This window comes from Oncorhynchus keta, chromosome 37, assembly GCF_023373465.1.
Source record: "Oncorhynchus keta strain PuntledgeMale-10-30-2019 chromosome 37, Oket_V2, whole genome shotgun sequence".
NCBI classification, from domain to species: domain Eukaryota; kingdom Metazoa; phylum Chordata; class Actinopteri; order Salmoniformes; family Salmonidae; genus Oncorhynchus; species Oncorhynchus keta.
In genome coordinates this window covers 11167270-11179901 of record NC_068457.1, presented here as the reverse complement: position 1 = coordinate 11179901, position 12632 = coordinate 11167270, and the positions used below count along the sequence as shown (strand labels likewise).

The 12632-nt window shown below is 43.6% G+C and overlaps 2 protein-coding genes across 4 annotated transcripts; one reads left to right on the top strand and one right to left on the bottom strand.

Annotated features, from left to right (window-relative positions):
• Positions 1-4227, top strand: c37h10orf53 (chromosome 37 C10orf53 homolog). Its single transcript, XM_035755068.2, has 3 exons — positions 1-234; positions 385-504; positions 3707-4227. The coding sequence occupies exons 1-3, from the start codon at positions 141-143 to the stop codon at positions 3769-3771; spliced, it is 279 nt and encodes a 92-aa protein (XP_035610961.1). The 5' UTR covers positions 1-140; the 3' UTR covers positions 3772-4227.
• A 399-nt stretch (positions 4228-4626) lies between these two features.
• On the bottom strand, positions 4627-12565 carry LOC118370193 (glycogenin-2-like). 3 transcript variants are annotated; one of them, XM_052499117.1, is made up of 9 exons: positions 12133-12565; positions 11734-11872; positions 11272-11446; positions 10507-10669; positions 9154-9280; positions 8791-9004; positions 7837-8412; positions 7085-7319; positions 4627-6210 (listed from the first exon to the last, which is right to left on the bottom strand). In XM_052499117.1, the coding sequence occupies exons 1-8, from the start codon at positions 12137-12139 to the stop codon at positions 7125-7127; spliced, it is 1596 nt and encodes a 531-aa protein (XP_052355077.1). In that variant the 5' UTR covers positions 12140-12565; the 3' UTR covers positions 4627-6210; positions 7085-7124. The 3 variants fall into 3 exon arrangements, with proteins under 3 accessions (XP_052355077.1, XP_052355076.1, XP_035610960.1); XM_052499116.1 differs by having other exon boundaries at positions 7173-7319; XM_035755067.2 differs by lacking the exons at positions 7085-7319; positions 7837-8412.
• Positions 12566-12632: the final 67 nt, after the last annotated feature.

The following is a 12632-nucleotide window of genomic DNA, read 5'->3' as shown; positions in this document are numbered from 1 at the left end:
CCAAACCAGCAAATTACTTCCTTGGAGATGACGGTCGCGCCCCGTCGTTAGGGGCACTGCTGTGCGTAACACAGGCTAGAAATTAATCCAGGACATAGAATAGGTTTAGTTGGTAATAGGCGTTATCAGCAATAGTTACAATGCCTCAAAATGCAGTAGTAATCGTGCGCTACGGCCCTTATAAATCGTGTGGCATCGTGGACCACAGAACGTTTCGTCTGATTGGCCTCCAAGGTAGATATAATCCTTGGCTACATTCAAATAAGTGTGCCTATTGCAGCGTCATAAAGTGCGTATTCGTTTTATATAAGTGAGCAGTTAGTAGCCTACCATTTAGTTTCCCCGATAATGTCACTTATCTACTATGTCTTCTAACTTTCCTAGCTGCATTGAAAGAGAATGGACATCAAAGTGTATTGGAGAAAATGTCTGATTGGAACAAGGTGGAACTTGTGGTCAATGGAGAATGTGTCTACACATGCAGCATAAAACAACTGGAGTTTGGTAAATTCAATGTAGATACTGTAGATTACTCAGTCAAAGTGTACAGACTCTGTGGTCAATTATGACGTATCGTTTTCACAGAGTGAGGTATGCATGTAACTGAATGCACATGGATTTAACCCTTGTCCACTCTCTGATTGTGACCTCATCTGTAAAAAAAATAATAATAATAATTCTAAAGCAGGGGTATTCAACCTAGAGTCTGCCACCCCTCTAGGGGTCCGCGAAAATATATCAATAGAGCAACAAAAACGTGGATACATTTTTGTTAATGAATATTGCAAGCAACAACAGAATGAACACATTTTGAAATACATACCTACAGTAGGAAATAGGACAATATCTTATTTCTAATTATGTCAACTTTATTTCTCAACTGCCAATTACACATAGGGGGAGGCCTGTGACGAAAGTAACGCTGTTTTGTTTCTATTTACTCAGAGATCGATAGAGCTAGAGACACCATATTGTATGATAAACAACTTCTGTGTCCTCTACCATTAGCAACTGTAATTTCATGTATATGGTAAATGAGTTTAAATTAAATAGACTGAGAACAAAACTACCGCAATGTTACTTTTGTACTTGCCGGCGGGGCGGGAGTAAACACAGCCTTGGGACAGAAGTAACAGCTAGCGAGAAGTGCACAATATTTGTCTCATCTCCATGTTTCTGGGTTGTAAACGCTCGTTAATTTCAACCAATATACTACCAGCCGTAAATTCATGTTTGTGCCGATTTGAATAAGTAATGCCAAAGGTTCGACATTTAGGAAAATGAACCATGCGTCAACATCGCAATGTTGCGAAACCACAATAGTTAGCCTTACAATATTAATCGGACTAAAATGGATCACATAATATCTATAGTAAGCATCATTTTCTAGTCTCACTTTAATGAGAATATAGTAGATGATTTTCAATTACTAGTCATGCTATGCTCCAGTTGTCCATGTCAGGCGCGCTCCTCGTGCCTTGATAGAATCCATGTCTTTATTCTCTTCTAAAAAGGCAAACTCATCATGCTTATCACATTTTCATGGCTTGATACAAGGTTATTGACCCCCAGAATCATGAAGATATATATAAGATATATATTTTTTAACCGCTAACCTGTTGATAAAAGCTTATGTGAGAAGCTGATCCATCAAGCCAATTGATTAAGGCATAATTCTAATGATGTTATATATCATTTTCAAACATTCAGTCACTTGTTGATATTTTGCTGACATTATAAAAGCAATATGAGCTGGAGGAGACAATGACCTGTGCTTAAAAGTTCTTTGATTTGATTCCAGGTCATCAGTTTACAAGGTGTTACTTTCGTCCCATCTGTCTCTCCCAGGCGTACACCCAAGACTAGTTAGCATGATACTTGAAACCTACGCTGTCATTTAGTCACTAGCTGGGTTAAGAAAATGACATACACTACATGACCAAAAGTATGTGGACACCTGCTCGTCGAACACCTCATTCCATAATCATGGGATTTAATATGGAGTTGGTCCTCCCTTTGATGCTATAACAGCCTCCACTCTTCTGGGAAGGCTTTCCAATATATGTTGGAACATTGCTGTGTGTACTTGCTTACATTCAGTCATAAGAGTATTAGTGAGGTTGGGCACTTGTCACGTGTGCTCCCTCTCCGGCCTCTAGGTCACCAGGCTGCTCGTTATGGCGCACACCAGTCACGATCGTTGCGCGTCATCAGACTCGCCTGGACTCCATCACCTCCCTGATTACCTTCCCTATATATGTCTCTTCCTTGGGTCCTTCCCCAGGCGTTATTGTTTCTGTTTCTGTGTCAGTTCTGTACATTGTTCGTGTTTCTTATTTTTGTGTTGTGTTAATTTATTAAAACACTCACTCCCTGAATTTCCCTCCTGACTCTCAGCGCACATCATTACAGCACTGATGTTGGGTGATTAAGCATGGTTCGCAATCAGCATTCCAATTCATCCCAAAGGTGTTCGATGGGGTTGAGGTCAGGGCTCTGTGCAGGCCAGTCAGGTTCTTCCACACCTATCTCGACAAACTATTTCTGTATGGACCTCAATTTGTGCATGGGGGCATTTTCATGCTGATACAGGAAAGGGCCTTCCCCAAACTGTTGCCACAAAGTTGGAAGCACAGAATCGTTTAGAATGTCATTGTATGCTGTAGCGTTATGATTTCTGTTCACTGGAACTAAGGGGCCTAACCCAAACCATGACAAACAGCACCAGACCATTATTCATCCACCAAACTTTACAGTTGGCACTATGCATTGGGGCAGGTAGCATTCTCCTGGCATCCGCCAAACCCAGATTATTTCCCGCCAGACTTCCAGATGGTGAAGCGTGATTCATCACTCCAGAGAACGCGTTTCCACTGCTCAAGAGTCCAATGGCGGCAAGCTTTACACCACTCTAGCCGATGCTTGGCATTGCGCATGGTGATCTTAGGCCTGTGTGCGGCTGCTCGGCTATGGAAACCCATTCCATGAAGCGCCTGACGAGCAGTTCTTGTGCTGACGTTGCTTCCAGATGCAGTTTAGAACTCAGTGAGTGTTGCAACCGAGGACAGGCAATTTTTACATGCTATGCGCTTCAGCACTCAGCTGTCCTGTTCTGTGAGCTTGTGTGGCCTACCACTTCACAGCTGAGCCATTGTTATTCCGAGACGTTTCCACTTCACAATAACAGCACTTATAGTTGACCGGGGCAGGTCTAGCAGGGCAGAAATTTGACAAACTGATTTGTTGAAAAGGTGGCACGTTGAAAGTCAGAGCTTTTCAGCAAGGCCATTCTACTGCCAATGTTTGTCTATGGAGATTGCTTGGCCGTGTGCTCAATTGTATCCACCTGTCAGCAACGAGTGTGGCTGAAATAGCCGAAGCCACTAATTTGAAGGGGTGTCCTCATACTTCAAAATAATGAAAAACTATCTACCAAATCTATTCATTTTAAAATGTCGATTACTTGTCCTTTACATTATCATTCACCTAACAAGAGGTGACAAAACATTTTTGATAACGTAGGATGGGGATTCCTGGGTCGCCAATTTGCCTGGGAGGGGGTTTCTGGGCAAGAAAAGGTTGAAAGCCCCTCTTCTAGAGCCATCGTCATAGTGTTCAGATTGTCCAAGTCACTGATTATGATGTCACAGTAGCATTGAGTACATTGTGTTTATAGAGTAACAGTCCTTTATTCTGCCTTCCACAGGAGGAGATGGGAAACTGGACCCCCTATGCAAGGAGGCCGTCACTGCTGTGCAGAATGCATACTGAGATACACCCACACTCTACCAGGAGATTGGTCAAGGGGATGAATCTAGGCAAATCTAATAGTAAACCTGAAGAGAAGCACAGCAACAGACACTTTTTTTTTTTTTATTTTTTTTTTTGATGACAAGCATTACAGTACCATACAATAGTGTTCTCCAGCATTAAGTCAAGTGTTGTTGTATTTATTGCTACAAAATCTCGGGGACCCAGAATCAAACGTGCCGTGTCTGCTGGTCATCTCAACAGTCTGTATTGAGAGACTGCAACATGCTAATTGCAACATGTAGTCATTATAGTTTCTTATGATTTTTGCTTTGTGGTGATTGACTGTACTATAGTTACTATATCATTGTCGATATTGCCTCAGACAATATTGTGTCTGGTCCCTGTCTGAAAACATACATGACAAAATCTATATAATTCCCTTAACCTTTGGCATACAACCATTCTTAGATCTGCTTCCTGTGGTCTCTCTCCTCATCTGAATATGATTACTTCTGCAATCCATTCTCAATTAGCCTTATGGGAGGGATTGTGCACTAATAGAATCATACCCCATCGGTCAAACCACGGACCAAATTTGCATTGCAAGCAAAAATCCAAACAGTCATGCAAACACTGCCACACAGTCACAGTCTGCTGTGTCCCAAATGGCACCCTATTCTCTATGTCGTGCACTACTTTTGACCAGAGCCCTGGTCAAAAGTAGTGCACTCTTAAGGGAATAGGGTGCCATTTCGGACGCCACCTCTGAGGTTAGGCTCAATGTCAGCTTCAACGTTAACCAAAAACATATGGAGGTGCTTATAGGGGTTCATGGCACTTATCACATTTCATTTCAATGTAATCAAGCCCCCCCACACACACACACATATAAATACAGTATACCTCCTCTTGGCCTGTGATTGTCCTAGAAATGTTATTAATGCTTTATTACTAAAAGCAGCCAGCTTGGAGGACTTTCTTTTTGGGTGAATATCAGACAACGAAAAGAAAACCTTGTCCCCCCCCATCGTCTGAAAGAGCCGAGATGATTACCTACATTTCTTCCTGTGAGGTATCAGTGTATACATCCCAAATGTCACTCTATTCCATATATAGTGCACTACTTTTGACCAGAACCAGTAGAAGTAGTGCACTATATAGGGAATAGGGTCCCATTCGGGACGCAGTGTCTAGCACTGAAACACATTTAAGGGGGAGTAAACAAAAGGAAACTAACTGAAATATACTGTATTTTTCTCTCCTCACGCCTCCACCCTCCTAAACTATTGCCTGAAGCTCCTGTTTTTAACAGCGCAATGCGGTTTGCTAGATCTTCAACCTGGCTCGGTGGATAGCACAGTTAATGTACCTGACAGCGAAGCTATGGAATTCAGAGAAAACATCTTGGTGTCAAATGAAAGCGATTGTCAAAGCAAATAGACTCAGGCAGTAGTGAACTCCTTTAGGAGGGTTATTGTGATGTCAATGCTATTGAATAACTGGTAGAGAATACAGCCAGATGACTCCACTTGCCTGATTTTAAAGGTGTGGCTGATTAGTCCATTTAAGTGCAGCCTTAAGTTACATAAGGCTGCTGCTGTTCTCCAAATGGGAAGATGAAGGACTGGAACAGACTGGACTAGAGATAGTGAGCGGGAAGGTGGGCTTGTTACTGTAAGTAGCCTATATACGTTTTGGAATATGTTATTATTCTTCTCAGTTTGAGGTTGTGTTTAGTCTTTCAGGATAGCGTTAACAGTTCTGTGCTGATCTCATATCTCCTTAGCCTTGGTAGGTCTACACAGCCCTTCCCAGACCCTCACAGTGAGGGCTACCATTCTCTACTAGGACAATAGTGGTGTATAAGCCTATAGATGAATATTGCTCCAACAACATGTATGAATAGGATCCCTGAGGCCAATATTACTTCTTCTTTCCCTAGTTGCCGTAGTCTACGCAAGACTATCATGACCCCTATAGGGCTGTTGGAGTCGCGTGTGACTTCATCTTTGACCAGGAAAAGTGCTTTATTTAAAAAGCCACAGTGCCCTCAAGTGGCAACATAGAGACAATTTAAAATCTTCCTGATATATCCAGCATAACATCAAAATAAGGAATGCATCTCAACATGAATTCTATGAGCACATTTTTTAAATGAAATTGGAATCAAGTTTATATATATATATATATATATATATATATTTTTTACAGCAAAGGGACACAGAAACCCCTATTAGATTGGTGGTCTACGCTAAGAGACATAACAAACTTCAACATGAACATGAGTATACAGTACTATTGCTACAGTATCTTGCCACACGAAACAAGCTACAAATATAAGAATCGGTCCAGTTTTTTCTGGATGTTGTCGAAGGCGTCTTTGCCCAGGTAGTCCGCCTGGCCCTCCTCCCACAGTCTCCGCTGCTCCAGATCATCCTCCTCTGTCTTGGCGGCAGTCTACAAGGAAATGACCGAGATGTTCAAAGAAAATACATTGGAAATAACCAAGATGATAAAATAGATTCCAAATGACCAATATTATATAATAGATTAGGAACCAAGATGATAAATTATATTCGTAAATAACCAAGATGATAAAAAACAATTGATTAGGCAGCCAATCCATTCACCATCAGTCAGAAGAGTAATGAAAGATGGAGACATGTGGAACATTCAAATAAATCACTAAGGAATGGTTACCGGGAGGCCTTGAAGCAATACGAAGTTTGATATTTTGTTGTTAAGGTCAAATATGTTAATACTGTTGTGCACCAGCAGAGGGTGTTACTACAGTAGGAATTTGCATTTTGCCAACAGTTTCTGTAATGTTGATCATTTAAACATGGAATGACATATCAATCATTTCTTAAATCAGTTCCTAATAGTAGGCTTTAAATATACACTGAGTGTACAAAACTTTCGGAACACCTTCCTAATATAGAGTTGCAAGGACAGCCTCAATTCGTCGGGGCCTGGACTCTACAAGGTGTTGAAGCGTTCCGCAGGGGTGCTGACTCCAATGCTTCCCACAGTTGTGTCAGGTTGGCTGGATGTCCTCTGGGTGGTGGACCATTCTTTATACACATGGGAAACTGTTGAGCGTGAAAAATCCAGAAGCGTTGCAGTTCTTGACACACTCAAACCGGTGCGCCTGACACCTACTACCATACCCTGTTCAAAGGCACTTACATCTTTTGTCTTGCCCATTCACCCTCTGAGTGGCACCCATACACAATCCATGTCTCAATTGTCTTTAACCTGTCTCCCCCCCTTCATCACTGATTTGAAGTGGATTTAGCAAGTGACATCAATAAGGGATCATAGCTGTCACCTGGTTTCACCTGGTCAATCTACGCCAAGAGCAGGTGTTCCTAATGTTTTGTACACTCCGTGTATATTAGTGTAGACAGGTGGCCTACAGGTTCAGTGGCAGGATCCTCCATGGGGTTGAAGGCTGTTTCAGTGACCTCTGACCCTTCCTCACTGGGTCCAGGTGGGTCCTGGTTGGCTGTTCTGTCTCCAGCTCCTCCCTCCTTCCCCGTGGATACACCCTGACGTTGGGTACGCTGTAGGACAGGGACCAATCACACATGGAGTTAGTTATAGGTCGCTCCACAACAACAGACAGCTAGAGACACCCAACTAAAATTGTAAGTATTTGACAAGCATCTACTTTAATATTTGTTATATATAAATTATATATATTTACTATTAGTGTGGTAAATTAGTACCCACTGAATTGTTTACACCATGTTGCAAGTATTGACAGCAATATTTCAATAGGTGTTGAGAAATCATTTAATTCATTTTCTCACACTGTTCCTTCCTATGACGCATTGACACTGGCAGGGTGTGCACAGCCTCTAGAATCACAACCACTGCGATAACCTTAAATTCTCTAAATTCTTACTCGTTGAGCAAAATCCGTCAAGCTGATCAGAATTCGTAACCGGGTTAAAGAGCTATCAGAATTAACAACTAATACTTACTACTTCCAAAATCCCTCAGACACTTAAGTCATACCTAATTAATAATCATAATGCAGAGGCAAAAGCTCGATATCATCTTTTGTTAAAGACTAACCATTTCTCCTGGCTGCGTGGGTGAATCAAGCCTCTTCTTCCTCTCCTCTGTGAGCAGATTGGCTTTTCGGAATAATGATTCTGTGAGGTCCTCTATCAACGACACTGTTGCTTCTCTCCCCTTTGTCTTCTCTTCTTCTCTCGCCTTTGTCTTCTCTTCTTCTCTCGCCTTTGTCTTCTCTCCTCTCGCCTTTGGCTTCTCTCCTCTCGCCTTTGGCTTCTCTTCTTCTCTCCCCTTTGGCTTCTCTTCTTCTCTCCCCTTTGGCTTCGCTTCTTCTCCCGCCTTTGGTTTCTCTTCTTCTCTCCCCTTTGGCTTATCTTCTTCTCTCGCCTTTGGCTTCTCTTCTTCTCTCGCCTTTGGCTTCTCTTCTTCTCTCGCCTTTGGCTTCTCTTCTTCTCTCCCCTTTGGCTTCGCTTCTTCTCTCCCCTTTAGCTTCGCTTCTTCTCTCCCCTTTAGCTTCGCTTCTTCTCTCCCCTTTGGCTTCTCTTCTTCTCTCCCCTTTGGCTTCTCTTCTTCTCTCCAATTTGGCTTCTCTTCTTCTCTCGCCTTTGTCTTCTCTTCTTCTCTTCCCTGGCTCTGTGAAAGAAGTGTGATGGTGTGTACTGTTGAGAACCACCTAAGGTATATTGGTATAGGTGTGTAGAGAGAAGAAGAGTAGGGGGCAAGAGTACTGGACTCTGATCTCTCTCTGTGGTACTTTTGCGTAAGAACAACAGACATAGGAGAAAACACACATGTTCTCTATAGGATGTACCTTGTAGTCCAACTACGTAGTCTGTCAAATGCAAACATTTACCTACATGTTCAAATGTTGTATACGCTCTGCTGTGGTGCAGTATACAGTACATAAAACAGCAATGCAATGACATTTTCACTTTGTTTTGCATGTGGTTATGTTAAAAAGTGCATATACAGTATGAGAAAAATACGAGAGTCAATTCTACAACGTCTTACATGTAGCTTTGGCCCAGCATGTTGGCTTGGCAGAGCAGGTTCTTGATGGGACATTGTCTTTATAAGGTGATGTAAGTAGGAGTACTCCATCCACCACTGGTAAACAAACTCTTCCAGGTGGCTGTTGGTGTGCTGATTGGTCTGTGAGTTAGAACGTAGATTCCATGGCTTGACCGAACCCAGGAAGTGGACAATCTTAGCATTGTGACCATATCTGTGTGGGACCAGGATAACAGTACAATATGGTCAACATAAAAAAAAACGTAGCAGGGTTGGGGTCAGGCTTGTGGTCAAAATATGCTCTTCAATCACGGAAATGTAATATTTACTGAAATGATCCACTTGAAGTTAAATATGACTCACTCTTGATAAGCAGGCAAATAGGTGTAGACTGCGATGGCACTGAGGTTGTACACAAAAGGCAGGTGTTTACTGATATCTCTAACAGCCCAGTCACTGAAAAATGTATTCAAGAGGCCCTGGTCCCCACCTGAAAACAGAGAGGGCGTACCATAGAGTTACTGTCAGCTCAGATCATAAGGAAGAGCCAATGAAGAAGTAAAGTCATTTATGTAATATTGTTGAGATAGGTAAAGTTGCTATGCAAATGGACAATTCTAATATGGCATTGCTGGTATACTCAACCGCGTGGTAGAGCTCTGTAATTTCCTAAATGAACATCAAGGTGTGTTTTCCAAATGTCTTTCAAGAAGAGACAGTTAAAGGGCTAGGGTCAGGGTTGAGGCTAGGGTTAGGGATGAACTGGGATGTGGACTTGAAGCTAGGGTCAGGGTTGAGGCTCGGGTTAGGGATGAACTGGGATGTGGACTTGAAGCTAGGGTCAGGGTTGATGCTGGGGTTAGGGTTGAACTGGGCTGTGGACTTGAAGCTAGGGTCAGGGTTGAGGCTCGGGTTAGGGATGAACTGGGATGTGGACTTGAAGCTAGGGTCAGGGTTGATGCTGGGGTTAGGGTTGAACTGGGCTGTGGACTTGAAGCTAGGGTCAGGGTTGAACTGGGCTGTGGACTTGAAGCTAGGGTCAGGGTTGAGGCTAGGGTTAGGGATGAACTGGGATGTGGACTTGAAGCTAGGGTCAGGGTTGATGCTGGGGTTAGGGTTGAACTGGGCTGTGGACTTGAAGCTAGGGTCAGGGTTGATGCTGGGGTTAGGTTTGAACTGGGCTGTGGACTTGAAGCTAGGGTCAGGGTTGAGGCTAGGGTTAGGGATGAACTGGGATGTGGACTTGAAGCTAGGGTCAGGGTTGATGCTGGGGTTAGGGTTGAACTGGGCTGTGGACTTGAAGCTAGGGTCAGGGTTGAGGCTAGGGTTAGGGATGAACTGGGATGTGGACTTGAAGCTAGGGTCAGGGTTGATGCTGGGGTTAGGGTTGAACTGGGCTGTGGACTTGAAGCGAGGGTCAGGCTTTAGGCTAGGCTCAGGTGTGAGGTTAGGGCTGAGGCTAGGGTCAGGATGGAGGCTAGAGTCAGGGTTGAGGCTAGGGGCAGGTTTGAGGCTAGGGTTAGGGTTGAACTGGGCTGTGGACTTGAAGCGAGGGTCAGGCTTTAGGCTAGGCTCAGGTGTGAGGCTAGGGTTAGGGCTGAGGCTAGGGTCAGGATTGAGGCTAGAGTCAGGGTTGAGGCTAGGGGCAGGTTTGAGGCTAGGGTTAGGGTTGAACTGGGCTGTGAACTTGAAGCAAGAGTTAGGGTTCTGACTGACCGTCGAAGCTGCCGTGTTGTCGTGCATGCTCCAACAACCTGCCGTGGGTGATCAGAGAGGGCCGGAACACAAACACTCCTGAGTTAAAACAGTCCGGCCAGCCAGGGTCAGGGGCCGCAGACAGCTCCTCACGCTCAAACAGCTCGTCCACGTTACACAGCACCTACAGGCCAGGGAGTCAACAGGAAACAGGAAGTTAGTTTCTAATGCCGTTTGTACAGAGTTAATTTATTGGACATTTTCTGCGACATGAACACCGATTTGATTAAAGTCAAGATCCAGATCAAGGGTGATGATGCCGTTTGTAGGTACTGCACATACTTGTGGATGTTTTCTATAATGAGAGCTCAGATTTATTGTATGACACTGGATGTGCTCATTCTGTATCAATTTCAGTTGAACTTCCTACATAGCCCTCTGACCAGGTCTATTTGCTTGAACTTGACACTCAAACCCAATACGCCCATCTCTGCAGCACGTAAAAAGCGCTCTGTACTTGTCTTTACAGATCAAAAATATGACTGTTTGTCCCATGGCGATTGTCACATTCATGTTAGGTACTGATTTACCTTTGAATAACTATGTTTGGGTCCATGTTAGTTACGGATACATAATTGCACAACTCAAACATTAAAATTGATTTGCTGGTAAAGACCAAGCTTTGACATTGTAAGGTTTGCTTCCTTGGTTTTAAAACAAATTGATGATTGAGTGGGTGTTTATATGAGAGACAAGTGGTGTCTCGGGAGATTTCAGTACACTCACGAGTGTGTCTGCATCCAGGAACACACATTTGCTGTATTGGGTGAGGGTCCAACAGTGGAGCTTGGTGAAAGTGACCCCCAGTTCTGGTCGTCCCAGCCAGGATAGATGTGCTTGGTCTCCACTGTCCAGCAAATCCACTACCAGGACCTGGTCAAACACATGGCCCAGGGCAGCCCTTTGGGGAGAGAACACAGGATTTACTACAACTAACAGTCTGATTTTACATGACTTCAATACACAAGAAATACACTAGGACCCCAGCGAACCCAGGACTGCAAAAGACTCCATCCAGTGAATCTAATGCCCCCTTAACTGATGAGAGACAAAACACTTCATTTGTCTGATTCTTCCGGGACCTCTGTCACAGAGTATAACTTTCATTCACATTCTAATAGGTCATGCATCACTCTCCATGACTCGGTGATATTACATTTCTGTCTGAGATGCATGGACTTCTCTCACCGTGCCTGGCTAGAGACATTAGTGGAGACCATCACAACAGTCTGGCGTGTGGTCCTGTGTCGTCGTAAACACTGTCCTACCACCAGAGCCCCCATGCAGTAGCTGTCTGTGGTGGCCAGGGTGACAAAGGCCTGGTTCGCTGGTGGCACAGGAAGGAAGAGTGGGTGGTGTTATTCATAGAAATAGATGACCAACACCCAGCAGGGGATTCGAGCAGTTTTACTGGGCCATCCGCGTTGTTCTTTTAAGAGTTAAAAGTAGTACATTTCTCAAGTTTTTCCTCGAGATTCAAGCGCTTCCTCTTTTCCTCTTGCTTGAGATTGCAAGAGAGTGACGTCAATCAACTTGACACTTGGCAGGTTATATTAAACTGGTTATGATATAATGATGAGAACTTACCTGGCATGGTGTGTGACAGCGACTCCTCTAAACGAACAACAACTGGAGGCAGAGGTAAAAGTGATAGATGGTAATAGAAGTGTCAAAGTGATCGATCAGGTCCCGCACCACTGGCAGAGAGGACTTCGCAGAAAATGCACTGGTTTCCCCTAAAATGAAACTCCAATATGTTGATACTGCAGTCCGACAGTCCAGCGAGTCCAGTAGTAGTAACTGTCCCGCAAACAGTAGATACAGAATGATCAATACAAAGTTGTTGTTTTTTTAATTACAGCTATTTCAAAGTTTAGTAGTATTAGTTGTAAATGTACTATGAGAGGTTATATCTAAAGCCAGGGGGTGTAACCTCAAGCTGGTAGATACACAAATAAATCTGCCGTTTTTTAGACCAAGAGCAAAATCAGTCTCTCTGTTTGAGTTCTCGGTCATGTGTCACTGGGGTCATTCAACTAAAATGAAAACTTGCAGAGTTTAAGCAGGACCTTCAACAACTGTACTCT

Bases quoted from the DNA above. Each gene is read 5' to 3' on its own strand.
- LOC118370193 (XM_052499116.1), bottom strand. The intron at 11,447-11,733 runs GTGAGAGAAGTC...CTCTCCCCAAAG, and splicing joins AATGTCTCTAGCCAGGCACG to GGCTGCCCTGGGCCATGTGT. The intron at 8,413-8,790 runs GTAAGACGTTGT...CTTCTTTCACAG, and splicing joins ATGCTGGGCCAAAGCTACAT to AGCCAGGGAAGAGAAGAAGA.
- c37h10orf53 (XM_035755068.2), top strand. From the start codon at position 141: ATGCCTCAAAATGCAGTAGTAATCGTGCGCTACGGCCCTTATAAATCG. The intron at 235-384 runs GTAGATATAATC...TAACTTTCCTAG, and splicing joins TCGTCTGATTGGCCTCCAAG to CTGCATTGAAAGAGAATGGA. The intron at 505-3,706 runs GTAAATTCAATG...TGCCTTCCACAG, and splicing joins CATAAAACAACTGGAGTTTG to GAGGAGATGGGAAACTGGAC.